Source organism: Phycodurus eques, chromosome 10 (genome assembly GCF_024500275.1).
Source record: "Phycodurus eques isolate BA_2022a chromosome 10, UOR_Pequ_1.1, whole genome shotgun sequence".
Taxonomy (NCBI): Eukaryota; Metazoa; Chordata; class Actinopteri; order Syngnathiformes; family Syngnathidae; genus Phycodurus; species Phycodurus eques.
This window is the reverse complement of record NC_084534.1, coordinates 11245989-11262750: the sequence shown is the minus strand read 5'-3', so window position 1 is coordinate 11262750 and position 16762 is coordinate 11245989. Positions and strand designations below refer to the sequence as shown.

Genomic DNA, 16762 nt, shown 5'->3' with positions numbered 1-16762 from the left:
GTTCATAAAATTTCATAGGTAAACATTTAAAATGTATACTCAGCACATCTTTTTGCTATATCATTTACTAGAGTTACATTTGTTTTTGGAGTAAACAATATCTATAATTGGTTTATCTGAATGTAGAGTGTGAATTTAAAGGCAGTTCTCACAGTGACAATTTTAAATTCACTGCCATTTTCTTACCGCTTTCTGCTCGCTGATAAGTTTGCAGTTCTCTCTTGACTCCTCCTCCTGTTGCGCTCTTCTTGCCTCGAGGCTCTCTTTGTCAGCTAGGTCCACCTTCATTTGGGCTTCCAGAACCTTGAGATCAGATAGAGTTGGTGAATATACACATCACAAATCAAATCAATACCATTATATGTGTAAAAAATATATAAGGACAATATTTGTCAGCACGCAATCTACTATCACAGTAAATTAGAATCAGGGGTGTCAAACTCATTGTAGTTCAGGGGCCACATACTGCCTAATTTGATGTCAAAGCAGCCAGACCACTAACACTATACCATACTTAATACAACAATAAAAAGTTTTTCCTTTCGTTTAATGCAAAACAAAACGTATGTTTGCAAAATCTTTAAATATAATGATTAAAAATTATTATTTGTTTCGTATAAAACAACGTCTGATTGCTTGAGAAACCTTTGCTTTAGTTTGTCATCTACATGTGCCCATAATAACTGATCGCAGTGATTGTATTTTAAGGCATAAAACGTTAAGTCACAGGTATTTGGAACTGAAAAATACTGTATAGTATTGAACTTTAAAATTAAATCAACTTATGAAGACCTAGGAATTATTACCATTCCATTTTCTTCATGAGCTAAATAAGTCTCAAAAGTATCTTTAGTCCCCACCATGACAATGTCTTCTATAGTTTTTCACTTTCAAATTCATCCTGTGGGCCAGATTATATATCGTAGTGGGCTGGTTTTGGTCATTGGGCCACATGTTTGACACCACATGAATTAGAGTAATAACTTGAATCGCTTAATCATGGGGTATTAGCTTTTGTTCAAGGTTCATCCTGGAGAAGACATTTTCAGTACCATAATAACACTACCTTAATTTTGTCTTCATAAAGCCTCTCCTTTTGGACAAGCTGAGTTTCCATCCGTTGTGCCGTAGACTGGGCATCCCTCAGGTGGTCCTCGAGTTCCTGCAAAGAAATAGAAGAACACAATAGTGTAATGAATTACCATTTCCTGAAACGGACATATATAGACAGGATCACATTTGTATTTGATTGCGATTTACATTCATTACGCAACATCATGTTCACACAGTAGCACAGAACTGTTTAAATAAACCTACTACAATAACAAATGCACAATAAAAAGAAATGAAACTTGCATTGAAAAGTTGTAAATCCACAAAACGGCTGTAGCTGCGCCTATTCATGTTGACACCGGTTAAGTGCTCCGATCTATATACTAAGCTGAAAACCTGACATTAATGAGAGCTGAGCTAGCTAGTGCATGTAGTGTGCGCAAGTATGAGCTCTCAGTAAGGAGCGATGAAGATAACCAGCGATGGGCAGCGGGTGAAATTAGGGGTGGAGTGGTGAAGAGTATTAAGTAAATCTTATCTGTAGGTCTCTCACCAGGATCTTTTCAGCCATCTGCTGGATCTGGTGGGATTTGGTCTGAATGTCATCTTTCAGCTTATTCTCCCGGCGCTCAACCATCTCCAGCCTCTTTACCTGGTTCTCCAGGGTCTTCCTGCCCTCCTGCTTACACACCACAAACAACAAAATGAGACAAGGCTACAAAGTTGAAAGAAGTGAGGAAGTCTAACTATAGTCACACTGTGTCAATATTTTACAGTGATAAGAGTAAGGTGCAGCTCTTTTGTGTAAAGTGGTACCTCTGTCTCTCTCAGGCGACGTTTGAGCGTGTCACTGGAGTCGCTTTTGCCTCGCAAGCGTTCCAGGTCTCGTTCCAGCCGTTCTTTGGCCTGTCTGACATTCTGTAGCAGTTCAGTGGCTTCTGTACTCGCTTTCACCGCCTAAGGGAGGTGAGGTCAGGGGGTTAAAGGTTAGTTAGTGGATCCTTGGACAGAGCTCCTGAAATGCTTGAAACAGACATTTGCAGTCATTTATACAGAGTATCTGCAGATTTAAGCAAGCCCACAAGATTTTTCAAGACCTTGTTTATGGACTTCCCTGGTCGTATTTTAGTGAATCAGAAGTCTTAAATTTATCTCATTTACTTTAAAAAATGACAGCTAACCACGAAGAGAAGGCGAGATGGGCTTAATATTATATCACAATATAGAAATGTCATAATATTTATGTTTTCACACTATTTTATGATTTAGCCCTGAACACAAGCACTTCCCCTTGATTTGGTGCCTTCCATCCATCCATTTTCTATAATGCTTATCCTTCATTTCGAAAAACCAAATTAAAGACTAAGAAATCTGCAGCCCACAAGATTTTTCAAGACCTTGTTTATGCACTTCCCTGGTCGTATATTAGTGAGTCAGATGTCTTACATTTATCTCATTTACTTAAACAAAATGACAGCTAACCACGGAGAGAAGGTGAGATTGGCTTAATATTAAATTATCACAATATAGAAATGTCATAATATTGCTGTTTTCACACTATATGATTTAGCCCTTAACACAAGCACTTCCCCTGGATTTGGCGCCTTCCATCCATCCATTTTCTATAATGCTTATCCTTAATTTCAGAAAACCCAATTAAAGACTAAGAAATCTGCAGGCATGCTGGATGTACAAATATAGAATATTTTAAAAAACACAATATGGAATAAACAGGGCACAAAGAAGGCCACTGCAATTATTGGACTACCAGATGCAATTGCATTTTTCCTCCTCATTCCGGATAAAGACAGTTTCTGTCTCAAACACACAAAGATTAGTGTATTAGTATAATCAATAATAAATTTACCTTTGACAGTTTGTCCTGGAGCTCCTGGATTTTCACCTGTTGCTCAGCATTTGTCTTGAGAAGGAAGCAAACCGTCAAATAGTTACATTTAACTACAACTCTAGCACTCTAACCCTATTAACACCGTGAGTCTCACTTTACCTTTTCCAGTTTGGAAAGAAGCTCCTCTACCTCTGCTTTACCCTGCTCTTTTGCCTGGAAGAATAAAGCTTGATTAAGATTATTTGATCCAATTTCTAATAACTGCAGTGAAATAAGACAAGAGAAGCAGCACTGTGTTTTACAGTATACTGCACATTTATTGGCTAGTGTACCTTCTGAATCCTCTGCTGGTATTCTACAGCTTTCCGTTTGAGTTCCTCGCTGGTTTGTCTTGAGTCTCTAAGTTCCGATTCGTAGAGGTCACTGCGGCGGCGGGCAGCTGACAGGTCCTCCTCCAGCTGTCTGATGGTCACTTGCATCTCCTCCAGCTGGGCATGGTACTCCTAAAACAACACAACCGTAACACAATCTCGTGTACCCAATAAAAAAAACTGCATCAAAACTTTCATCGTCTGTGCTATCACAGAGATGAAAAAGCTTTAGAGTGACAATGTCAAAAAGCATTCATTTCATGTATATTTATTATTGCGGTTGTACCACAGTTTCCCCCTTCACACGTAGCTAAATAAGGAGAACAAATTTGAGAAATATACATATTCAGTACCGTTGTGGTGTAGTCCTATACCCCACAAATAACAACTAAAATAAATAAACATATTTTAAAATTAATAAAGGCATAAATAAAGGATTCCAATGGTAACTGCACTGAGTAATCGTTATTTACAAACTTTGTGTCTTGTATAATGACTCACGCAAGTACCGGTACTTCTCTTTAGGGCCCTTATATTATAAGATGGCATTTAATCCTTTGTGTGCATTTATTATAAATTGTGTGCAACTGTGTGAAAAATAATTTCAGAGGCTCATTTGGAAAAGCATGAAAAAAAGTGAGCTGCTCTCCTGCTTTACAGACAAAGATGTGTTGACTTTGTTACATTGTGTAGCGGGCTATAGAAGCTGCAGTGCACTGCAGCAATAACTGTTCACCCACACACAAAAAAACCAAATCAAAGATAACATAGAAAGGCAGATTAAACCTTTCATATAATCTATGATGGCTAATTCTGCTATGCTTCAATGAGGAATCAAGCAGAAACACATTGCAGAACATTTTGCTTGATCTTGATCAATTTTTTTGAGGGGGGATGATTGGTTTCCTTCATGACTATGAGGATATTTATAATGTACTGTATTTTCAGTTAAATGTGTACAGTATTCTCTGATGCTAAATGGGGAATCATTGTGCCTATTTTCCCCTGGAGACAACTGCAGGCAAGCATCGTCTTGATTAATGATCAAAGTTTCCATTTTTGTACCTTCCAGTGATGCCATCTGCAGGGATGACCTTTGTGATTACAGAACGTAGAACAAGGGAACCCTCTGAGGTGATGCCCTGCCTGAGTATTGCTGACAAGGTGCATCGTTGCACTGCAACGTCAACCATTTTATTATTACGGGTAAAGGCAAACAGTTATTTCCCATTTGAATGGATAGATTGATGGATTTGACAGATTTTTTTTCTTCTAAGTCGGTCATTTTTATACTCATTTTCTTAGCTAACCTAGAAAACTGAATCACAAGTTTATATGAATAGGAGAAAGGATGATGTAACTACTATACATACTTGCTCTTTAATTTCCTGCAGCTTGTTGCTCTGCTCACGGATGTCGTGCAGCAGCTGCATGGCTTTGTCATCTTCTCTAGAGACTTCCACACGTGCCTCCTCAAGGCTCCGCTTTAGGCTCTGGAAACACAGCATGCACACAGATCACAGCTCAAAGTAATATTTATTTGGTAAAGGGCACCAAAGTACAGGTAGACCATTTTGTGAAACAACTTTTAGAGAGCACGGTTTGGTTTTAAGGCAGGGGTGCCAAACGTACAGCCCGCGGGCCATATCAGACCCGCAAGTGGCTTTAATCTGGCCCACGAGATGATTTTGTAAAAGTATAAAAATTAGCTGCGATAAATTTCAATAAAATAAACTGCCGTTCTAATTTCATCCACTGGATAGCAATTGTGTTAAGCAAGGAAATTGTTTATACTGTGGCAGATCAAGTAAGTCAAGCAAGCGCAGCGAGTCCGGATGAGCTACTTTGTGTTTTGCCCGTGCTATTTATTACGGCTTCTACTTTTAACACACCGTATTTTCACGACCATAAGGCGCACTTAAAAGTCTTAAATTTTCTCCAAAATGGACAGGGCGCCTTATAATGCGGCGCGCCTTATGTGTGCACCGAGTTCCAACATATATAAATGTTGTTGTGTGATGAGCGCTCCGCTTGACTTTTTTTAAATTTCATTTTATAATTTTTTTTGCATTTCCTGCTGACACGCTGCTTACACAGAGGAAAAGCGGACGTGGCTGAGGACAGGGGAAGTGTGCGTGAAGTAGGATGCGAAAGCCACACCCCAGAAGGTATATAGCGCCGAGGTGTTTTTCTATTTAATTAAATTAATAAATTTATTTATTTTTATTTGTTTATTTATTTATTTATTTTTTACCGCTTGACTGACTGGGAGCATTTCTGGGGTGTACATTGTGCAAAACAACATCGGTTTGGCTAAGGACCCCCGAAAATGTTACCGACGAAGAGACACTTACGAAGCACAGTTTAAACTGCAAGCTATCAGTTACGCGGAGGAACATGGGAATTGAGCAGCCGCGAGAGAATTCAAGATCAACGAATCCATGGTTCGCAAGTGGAGGAAGCAGGAAAACGAGCTTCGCCAAGTCAAGAAGACGAAGCTGAGTTTCCGCGGAAAAAAAAAGAAAAACAATATGCGGAAACAAGGCGAGGTGGCCCGAGTTGGAAGACCAACTCGAGCAAAGGATTAATGAGCAGCCGGGAGAAGCGTCTCAAGTCACCATTTGACTGAGTGCAATAACTCTGCCATGTGCAGCAAGTGAGGAAGCTTGCCATCATTCCGGGAGGTTTGACGAAGGAACTCAGCCACTGGACATCGGTGTAAACAGGGCGTTCTAAGTGAAGTTGCGAGCGGCGTGGGAGCCATGGATGACAGATGGCGAACACTGCTTTACTAAGACAGGGAGGCAACGCCGGGCGAGTTACGCCACTATATGTGAATGGTTTGTGGATGCTTGAGCTAAGGTATCTGCTTTGACTGTTGTCTGAGCTTTCGCGAAAGCTGGCATCATTGATGAACAGCCCCCCGGCAACGGGACTAACTCTGACAATGACGAGAGGGAACCCGGCGTGTTTGTTTGAGAACTTGCCCAGCTGTTAATTTCGGATACAGAACATGAGGACTTTGATGGATTTGTGGATGAGGAGTGTTCAAAAAATAACATGAGTACATTGTTAAATACTTCAATAAAGTACAACCGAACTCAGTTTTGCTCCCGCTGCCTTTTTGAAAACATTGTTTTAGCGTGCATGCATGCTACCGTATGTTTTAAGCGAGCGCATGTTTTACCATGCCTGCGCCCAATAATACGCCTTATGTGTGTGCTAAATACAGAAATAAACCCCGTAACTGAGACTGCGCCTTTTATTATGGTGTGCCGTATGGTAGTGAAAATACGGTGATGTGTTTTGGCACCCTCATTGCCCCGATATGTATGTCTCTGTCAAAAAAGAGAAAAGTGGACGCAGAGTGCAGAGCGTTCCAAGAAAGATGGTCATCCATCCATCCAACCATCCATTTTCTACCACTTATCCGAGGTCGGGTCGCGGGGGCAATAGCTTTAGCAGGGATGCCTAGACTTTCCTTTCCCCAGCCACTTAATCCAGCTCTTCCGGGGGGATCCCGAGGCGTTCACAGGCCAGCCGAGAGACGTGGTCTCTCCAGCGTGTCCTGGGTCTTCTCCCGGTGTGACGTGACCGGAACACCTCACCGGAGAGGCGTACGGCAGGCATCCGAATCAGATGCCCCAGCCACCTCATCTGGCTCCTCTCAATGTGGAGGAGCAGCGGCTCTACTCTTAGCTCCTCCCGGATGACAGAGCTTCGCTCCCTATCTCTAAGGGAGAGCCCGGACACCCTACGTAGGAAATTGTTCTTTCGGTCACGACCCACAGCTCGTGACCATAGGTGAGGGTAGGAACGTAGATCGACCGTTAAATTGAGAGCTTCGCCTTTTGGCTTCTATCTTTACCACAATGGACAGCTACAAAGTCCATATGACTGCAGACGCTGCTCCGATCCGCCTGCCGATCTTTCGTTCCATTCTTCCCTCACTCGTGAACAAGACCCCAAGATATTTGAAGTCCTCCACTTGGGGCAGGATCTCATCCCCGACCTGGAGAGGGCATGCCACCTTTTACCAGTCCTCTTGAGAGGGGTTGGACTCTCTTCCACTCTCGAGTTGCCCACGGTGAGAGGCGCCGAGCAGTTGTGGGTATACTTATGGCCCCCTGGTTTGGTGCCTGTACATTGGCGTTCACCCCGGTGGACGAGAGGGTAGCCTCCCTCCGCCTTCGGGTGGGGGGACGGGTCCTGACTGTTGTTTGTGCCTATGCACCAAACAGCAGTTTTTATTGCTAAAAAAGCTATTGTTAAAAAGCTCCTCGGTCGCAAGGCCCTGGGGGTGGATGAGATTCGCCCGGAGTTCCTAAAGGCTCTGGATGTTGTAGGGCTGTCTTGGTTCACACGCATCTGCAACATCGCGTGGATATCGGGGACAGTGCCTCTGGATTGGTGGTCCCCCTTTTTAAGAAAGGGGGCTGGAGGGTGTGTTCCAACTACAGGGGGATCACACTCCTTAGCCTCCCTGATAAGGTCTATTCAGGAGTGATGGAGAGGAGGGTCCGTCGGGATGTCGAATCTCAGATTCAGGAGGAGCAGTGTGGTTATCGTCCTGGCCGTGGAACAGTGGACCAGCTTTACACCCTCGGGAGGGTCTTCAAGGGTGCATGGGAGTTTGCCCAAACAGTCTACATGTGTTTTGTGGACTTGGAGAAGGCGTTCGACCGTATCCCTCAGTATACGCACTTTTGAGTTGAAGCTGTCATTGTGGGAGTCACCGGTGTTGATGCAGCTAACTTCCCCTGTCTGAAAAATGTGTGTGTGACCCAACATGTGGCAGAAATGAAGTGGTTAGAAGATAAAATAACGGGACTGTTACGGGAGTTTGAACAACGCTTTCAGCTTTTTGGTGCACTGGAGAAAGACTAAAAAAGTTTTTTGCTTGCCATTCACCGTGAATCCCTCTGATCTGCCCGTCAACATCCAACTTGAAATAATAGACTTGCAGTGAGACTCAGATTTGAAGGGAAAATTTGTCACAGCTGGCTTGGAGACATTTTGTCAGAACCTCTTGCTAGATTACCCCAACTCGAGAACCCTTGCTGCAAAACTGTTGTGCATGTTTGGAACCACACATCTTTGTGAGCAAGTTTTCTCTGTAATGAGCATAAATAAAACAAAGCTGCGCTCAAGGCTCACGCACAAGCACTTGAATCACATCCTGAAGTTGGCTGCCACTCAGGATCTGACGCCTGATATTGATGCTAAAAGATGTCAGGTATCAGGAGTCAAATAATGCAACCCTACTTAAAGTTCTGCATGAGACAACCTGATATAGTTCTGTGATCTGTGATATACTTCTGTGAATCATTGAGGCATTGTGTGTTTGTGTGTTCTTTGTCCTCAGAATTTTCAAATAACTGTGAATTTTCAAATAACTGTGTTTTATAATAACGGTGTTTTATGATAAATAGTGATGTTGTGCTTGTACTATTTTGGACACACTGTCCTCAGGCTCCATCTATAGGTTTATGTTTTTATGTTGATGTGCTATTGTTTTTAATTGATTTGATTTGTATATTTAACCTATTCTTGATTGGTGACTCTGCGGTTCTTGTACTTCTTTGGGGAATAGGATTTCATTATTTTTATCTACATTTCTATCTAAGAAATGACACCCTGATATAGTTCTGTGATACAGTTCTGTGAATCACTGAGGCATTGTGTGTTTGTGTGATCTTTTTCCTTAGAATTTTCAAAAAACTTGAAGTGTTTTATGATTAATAGTGATGTTGTGCTTGTACTATTTTGGACCGTATTAAAACAAAGAAAACAATTTGAAGTTGTTGTTTTTAAGTCATATACAGAACCATGATTTTACCGGTCCGGTCCACTTAGGAATAGATTTTTCTCCATGTGGCCCCTGAGCTAAAATGAGTTTGACACCCCTGTTTTAAGGTTTTATTTGAATTTCCTCTGTATTTGATGAGTAATGATGGAGGTTTGAGCCTGACTTGCAGAATTATGTTTTGCCACTCAAAGGCTTAATGCAAGAACATTTTACATTACCATGACTTCTGGAAATCCAAAAGATTTTACTGAGGTAATTCAGCTTTTTTTCAGAGGACATATCAGAGGATGTTTGTGTAACTCAAAATGTCTGGAGGGATTCTCTCACATCTACAGAGACATTTGTTGTGTGCTGTATGACTCACACTGCACTCCGTAATGTAGGTGGCGAGGTCTTGCTCGAGGATGCTCCTTTGTGTCTCGGAGGCCTTCAACTCCACGTCTTTCTGGTGGAGCACTGACTCTAGATCAGTCATTTTGCGTTGGAACCTGGAGATCTCCTGCTCCATCTGAATACATGACAGGTTCAATGAATAAAATCCTGTATTTGTAGATTAAAATGTATCACTGTGTGGAAATGGACACATTTTGTATCTAGATGATTTGACCATTGTAATGAGGTTGTAATGAAAAATGCTATTATTCAGTATTATGTTTGCAGTTACCGGTCTTTTAAAAAAAATTTTTTTTATACATATCATCCAATACTAAATGGGTTGTTAAACACCCATGTTCAACTAGAGAGACTTTGGCAGTGTTTGACAAATGTTTATGCATTCTGTGTGCCCCTTTGTGTGACCCTGTGGAGCTGCAGCCACCCAGCATGCACTGTGTTCAGTTCCCATGTAAGTAAATCAACAACAATGAGGTTTAGGTTGTCTAGAGGGGATAGGTGCTGAGTTATGACCCAACTGTTAGCTGATAAAGGACACTTTAGAAGAGTGTCTCCATTTATAGGGGGCTAACTGACAACAAACAAAAAAAGAGGTCATAAACACCAACGCTTAGAGGGGTATGTATCACTTTTAGGATTGCCCCATTCTATTTTACTGGTTTATTGGAAGGTGAAATGACTGAAGATCTTCAAAGAACTTGCAAATTTTAGTCAACATGCATACTCGTTGACCATTATCAACTTTGAATAAAAAAAGTAAACCTTTTGTGCTCTGTACATTGATACATTTATTTATTATAAGATATTTCCATAACAGAGGTGAAAATCTCAAGAATGTGCACTAAAAAGTGATGATTTGAAACAGGAAAAGGTGTCCAAAAGCAACCAATCCCAATCACATTTATATTTCAACTAACTGCGAATGTTTCACAAAACTGTTCTCTCAGAAACAAAAATTGCTAACAATCTGTTCGGACTTTTGTGTTCACTACATAATTGTTCAATATGGAAATTTAAAAACAATTTTACAATAATCCCTATTGGCAAAATGCAAGGTGAAATATGACATTATCCTCATGCGTTGGTGTTGTTTGTCACGAAAGTTGCCATGGTGTTTCCAGCATATAAAATTTGGAGGCAGCAACCTCTGCATAATTTCAGGACACCTCCGGCTCTAAAAGCTCTGACATCATGAAAACTGCTATTATCTGATGAGTGTTGCAGTAGTTGGGATATTTTTAACTGCAATTACGCGATAATGCCGCACTGTGTTGGAAACAGTTGGAAGTCACTCCTGAAACCGTTTTAGGATTTTATTTCCTACTGACAATGTGTCAGACAATTTCGTGGATTTTCAAACAGGTGAACATTGTTTCTTTTGCAACCAAGCCCGTCTGATTTTAAATGAGCGTTACACCTTATGCTTTCTGCTTTTCAAAGATGTATTGTAAAATAAGTGAGTATTTTTCAAGGCGAGGTGACAAACAGTGTTTTAATGAAAAGGAAATGTTAAAGATCAATAAAAATGCAAACACCTAACAGGAAAATCGTTTGTCTGAACCAACGGGCGGCGCAGCGTACACACCTGTATAACATATTAGAATTATACCACCAGCAAAAGTTTTACCTTGTGACATTTGTCTTGGGTTTCTTGTAATTCCTTGCTTTTAAGGTGGAGCTTCTTTTCCATGGAGTTGGTCTTAGCAGGAGAGTTGAGGGCTGCAGACACTGCCCTGGAGTCAACAACACATCAATAATTATTTTCAAGCCAAATAGAAATGTTACTTACAAAGTGTGTGGGTAACACACACCTAAAACATAAAGCAAACAGACATATCTTTACAAAAAAGGTGATTTGAGTCAATTTGTAACATTATGTTATATTACATATAATTACCAAAACACTTTGAAATGAGGAACACCTCCATAAACACATTTGTCACTATTCACAATGTCAATGATTCTGAAAGTGTGGTCCGTGGATTCTCTCTAGTGGTACGCAAAAGAAATACTGCCTAAATACAGTTCATCCAAGTATTTAAAACCAATATTTTATTTACAATTATCTCAAATGTTTGAATAGTTTTGAGCCACTGAAAATGGATGTATGCTACATTAAATGCATGTAATGTAAATAATTTTGGACAATTTTAGGATTCCAACTCTGTGCGAACAGTTTGGAAAAGGCACTGTTCCAGGATGACTGTGACACAGTTCAAAAAGCAAGGCCCATTAATACGGCATACTTGGGTGAGTTTTGTGCGGGAGAAATACTCCACCAAGATATTCACAATGTGTTTTAGACTTAAAAATATAGATATTTTCAGTTATTAGAAGAGAATATCTGGGAGTTGGTAATCTTACTGAATCATACATAGACCGTTTTATCCAAGAGGAGATATATTAGTTCAATGTTAGGGGAGATGTTGAGGAAGGCTCATGACCACTTGGAAACTCAGCTGATCTCAATGATCAGGGATCATTCCCCGTGGGACCATGAAAGCTCCAACCATGGCCATCTGGCTGTATTCATTCATGGCTATTTGACCTGATGGTCCATTTAATCTGAGCTCTCGATTTAAATGTTGGACAATTTACCATGTCATTTTGACCAAGGACATTGTTCCACCAAATTCCATTCATGAGTTAACAAAAATAAAATAAACACATACCTTTAATTTGCATTTAAAAATTCAAAGTTATTAAGTATTCTAAAAAGTTTAACATAAATAAAACGTCATACAAGCCCCCCCCCCCCCCCCCCCAAACACTGTAGTAAACTACAGAGTATATTTTATGAGTATGAGGCATGCTGCTTAGGGCATTTTGTTGAGTTGCACTAATGAGCACTCAGAAGCATTCACCAAAACAAAAAAGACAACAAAAGGATTCTACAAACCGCAAACCACATTATTAACATTATCATTATGTCCAGCGTTCTTGGGCTCAATTCTCTCTCTTTTTTTTTTTTAGCTTTCATACGCTTGTGCCCACACACTAATGTGACACATCCTAGGCGCGCCTATCTCTACTTAATCAACTGGAGCAAAAGATATGAGTAGTTTACAGACGAAGACAAAACATAACTGCTGGTGTAAGGCAAAGAGAAAGAGACAATGATGGAGAGAATAAAATGAGGCAATGAGAACAGTAAAGATGGGGGTGGGGAATTCGGGGAGAAAAACACCAGAGTGGTCACCATAGAAATAGATGCTCTCCCCCAATCTGAGCTCTCATCCCTTTTGCTGTCTAATCTGCTAACGCTGTTTCCTTCCTTTCTGTTACTGCAGCTGTCATGATCCGCAGTCTTCAGCATGATCAAGCTGGCATGGGATGCTAGAATCAAACACATCCTTTTGGATTACCAGAAGTTAAAAAGTCAAACAGCATCATGGATAATTATGTTCCCAAACCCCATGCTGTATTCAGGATGCCATTAAGCAACAACAACAGTAGAGAGGACGGGAATGTTCCTGTGTGTGCATGTGTGCGCGTGTGTGTCTATGTGTGCGTGTGTATGTATGGGGTTCCACCTTTCAGCGAACCTCATTGACACACTCAGCTGCATACCAATCAGCACCGATGGCAAGATAACAACAGCTCAGAGCCTCTGACCCATGAATTTGCACTCCCTGGGCGTCGTATCAACGACATGCATTCTCAAAACACACGCACGCGCGCGCACACACACACACACACAAACACAAACAGAATCGCAGTAAAGGAAACAACACACGCAGATTAACTAATCCCCTCTCTTGTTTATTCTATCTCGCACAGCATATGGCCAAACCCATTTTGGCCTCAACAGCACGACACTAATGACAAGCCAAGTGCCCAGTCACCTAAAACCACGCTACCTGGAATTTGTAGTCAGGGTAATGAGAAATGTGAAGGCACAGCAACTGCAGATGGTAGCATGGGGTCTTTAATTAATAAAGGTGTATTAAAGTGGGCGTATGCAAGAGGTCCACAGGATAAAATAGGCATTTTGTTTAAAAAAAAAAGACAAACGGTGCATAATAAACAGATTAAACTTACTCAGATTTGGCCAATGTTGTCAGCGCTCTGCTGAAGAACCATCCTAGAAAGGGGAGATTCTCGCCCTGGAAGCCCACGGGGGGAACTCCTCGCTTGGATGCTGAGGCTGGCCGGGGGGCTGCCAGCTCCGGCTCCTCAAAATTAGAGGTGTCATCTTCAGCGTGCAACGCAGGAACAAAAGGTGGGAGAACTGTCGGGGGCAGAGAATTAGAGTAGGGAGCGAAAAAGGGCAGGGAAAATGTTTTCAGAGGTGGCGAGGCTAGTTTAAAAAAAGGGGTGGTGGAGACAGAGGAAAGATGGAGGGGAGGAGGAACCTCGCAGCGTGGTGTGCGCCGAGAGTGCGGTAAGTCGCACGTTGATGCACATGGTGCCTCTGTCCTTCCCTCCTTGCACTCACGCTCTCTCTCTTATGCTCACTTGCCCTGTCTCACTGCAGCAGAGCAAGCTTCTCATTTTAAACCAGAGCTGAAGCACAAAGCTCAATCTGCATCCCCTCAATATATACATAGGGAGACATTTTACATTCATGTACGTGTTTTCTTTTTATACTGTTCATTAATTATTTAATGGAATGCAATAAAAAAATCAAAGCAAACAAAAATATTCTTCCATTGGCGCATAAAGATAAATTAGTCTAAACATTAGTCGCTAGTCTGGATTCTAAACACATTACATTAAAATTCAGCAAAGATGAGAATGTTTGAGAAGAAGAGAGAGTGAGAATGTTTGGTAATAATGTCAGAATACTAAAAAAAAATATTGATTAATCTCAAGATATGAGGTATTCCAAAAAGTGTACATATTTGGGAATAAGAGCATTGTTATGCATTCTAATGTGACCACACTTGACTGAAAATGTTCATTAGTGTGAATGTTGTGTGTGATTTTGTCACATAAAGCTCAATCTGCATGTTGTGTGATTTTGTCAGATGCTCAGTTGAAAATGTCAACCTCTTCGTCATTCTCTGTTATCCAAAGCAGCATTATGTTCTTTTATCAATGCAATCCGTCCTACATTGATTATTTTTGTTTTGTTTGTTAACGCAACATGAAAACTTGGACTTAATTCCCTTTGCTTCTGGCCTCTTTCACCTCCCAATTTCCACCTCAGAACAAAGATGGATCTTTGCCAACAGCTAGAACACACATTTCGATCTTCAATACCACTCACACATCATCCATTTTCTATAGCGCTTGTCCTCATTAGGGTCGTGTTTGAGCTGGAGCATATCCATACTCGCGGTTCGGCACCTGTGGATTCACCTATTTGAAGACCCCCCCCCCCCCCCCAATTTTCTTCTAACCCTCTTTTTGGGGGGAGGAACCAACCCTAAAAACGCTTATTTGTGGTTTATCCTCACTTATTCAAGAATGTGTGGGTCTTAAAATGTATATATTTTTTTCTTCAATGCAATTATAATGAGGGTCAATTAGCCGCGGATTTTCGGTATTCGTGGGGGCCTGATGTAATATGATTTGTTTCAGTTGGCGTAAAATTAAAAAACCACAGCTTGTCAAGGGCGAACATCCTCACCTTGTCGTAAATTGTTCCAGTCCAAGCTGGAAAAAAACGAGTGGCATCTGAGTCCTTGGAATCCCAGACGTTCTTTAGCTCCACACAGCAAACCAAGCACCAGGTCAACAAACCGTTTACTGGTGCGTGGCTCCTCTGGAATCTTCAGAAAATGCTAAAGGCAGGCAGGTCATATATACCATTGATAAGCAAACCATATTGGGACATCTGGTCATTAACCCTGCAAGAACTAAAAATGAAAGGAAATATATCACTGGACACTAGTTTTTCTCCCCATAACAGTGAGAATTTGTGTCCATTCCTCTAGATGAACATTTGTCAGATCACTGTTGTCGGATGACAGGACCTGCATGGCTCACAATCTCACCCCAAATGTATTTGATGCCGTTGAGGTCAGAAAATAAAATTAAAAAAACAAAGGGATGTAGCCCAATCACTAATCAATAAAAACAATTTAGAGGCTTGCCCCCATACTTTTGTCTATGTGGCAAATTCCAGAGTGTTTCCAAATGTTCAGAACCTGGAAGTTGAGGATGTTGTGGATGGTCCGTGTTGATGTGCCATCAGAGAAAGGCAGCCTAGAATAGATCATGTCATAGGCTATGACCCCGAGGGACCACCAGTCACACTCCACGCCATAGGTGCTGTGAGGCCCCCCATTCATGGCCGCCAGGACCTCAGGGGAGAGGAAGTCTTGGGTTCCCACTGGCACTGTGGGAGCGGCCACCTGAAGGAAGATAAATAAAACACAATGACAAACGCATCAACAATAAAATCATGAACACACAGAGCAAATTTTATAATCCATTCACCGTTTTGTTAGCCGTGAGCCTGGCAGCGGATCCAAAGTCTACCAGCTTAATGTGACCAGTCCGATCAATGACAACGTTCTCGGGCTTGATATCTCTGCAAGGGGTTATGTTAGAAAAGATTGCTTTCATAGAGTTGGCGGCTGGACCATTTCTGTAACATGTGTTCCACTACTATGTTGTATATTCCACTATCCATAAGGACACATACATTGATCCCCAACATTAATCATACCAAGGGAAAATTTTAGTCAGTGAATTCCTGTTTGGTGAATAGGTATCTTTTCACTGCTAATGACACAAGAAAGTGGCAAAAGACGAGAGTGTTGACATTCTCCATTTATTTTTCTACATTTTGACGAAACATTCCATGTCCAAAATTAATCATCCCTTCAATACAGGTAATGTTCTAAATGTAAAATGGATTTACAATGCTTGAGAATACCAGGGTCCTTCAGAATCTAATTTTCTTCAAAATTGTCAAATATATGAATAATTTTGAAATTAAAATTCAGAACATTTTTTAATTACTCTTTCCAACACAACTTCCCAAAGTCTTTTGTCAAGTCCCTTTCCATTTCATGTGTTATTTGATTTCCATCTAGAAAAATACCCATTCAACAAATAAATGTACACTTTCAGGTTTTCTGTCAGGCTTCTGACATTAGATTAGAACAAACAACTGTGGCTCTGCTATTAAAACCTTGAATCGAATGCCACAATAGTCACATAGTGCCTCACCTGTGGACATAGCCCAGCTGGTGGACAGCGTGAATGGCCTCCACCAGCTCCGCCAAATAGAACTGAGCCATGGACTCGTCAAACTGCTCCTCATATCGGTTGAGCAGAGACAGAAGGTCGCCGCCTGGCAAGTACTCCATTGACTAAACACACAATTGCATG

The 16762-nt window shown here is 41.1% G+C and overlaps 1 protein-coding gene across 11 annotated transcripts in view; it reads right to left on the bottom strand.

Annotated features, from left to right (window-relative positions):
• Positions 1–16762, bottom strand: part of LOC133408433 (myosin regulatory light chain 2, ventricular/cardiac muscle isoform) — a 63856-nt gene that overhangs the window by 37286 nt on the left and 9808 nt on the right. For 6 of the 11 annotated variants that reach the window (XR_009769306.1, XM_061687359.1, XM_061687362.1 and 3 more), the window contains exons 6-20: positions 16601–16743; positions 15863–15956; positions 15571–15777; positions 15051–15204; positions 13517–13706; positions 11103–11208; positions 9447–9590; positions 4647–4766; positions 3235–3405; positions 3062–3115; positions 2921–2974; positions 1870–2010; positions 1607–1735; positions 1067–1162; positions 187–303 (exon numbers count right to left, since the gene is read on the bottom strand). Coding sequence is in view for 10 of the 11 variants with exons in the window: in XM_061687359.1 (XP_061543343.1) it covers positions 187–303; positions 1067–1162; positions 1607–1735; positions 1870–2010; positions 2921–2974; positions 3062–3115; positions 3235–3405; positions 4647–4766; positions 9447–9590; positions 11103–11208; positions 13517–13706; positions 15051–15204; positions 15571–15777; positions 15863–15956; positions 16601–16743 (1920 nt within the window). In the remaining variant the exon portion in view is untranslated. The remainder of the gene's footprint in view (positions 1–186; positions 304–1066; positions 1163–1606; positions 1736–1869; positions 2011–2920; positions 2975–3061; positions 3116–3234; positions 3406–4646; positions 4767–9446; positions 9591–11102; positions 11209–13516; positions 13707–15050; positions 15205–15570; positions 15778–15862; positions 15957–16600; positions 16744–16762) is intronic. The other 5 variants (XM_061687360.1, XM_061687364.1, XM_061687366.1 and 2 more) reach the window with 1 other exon arrangement.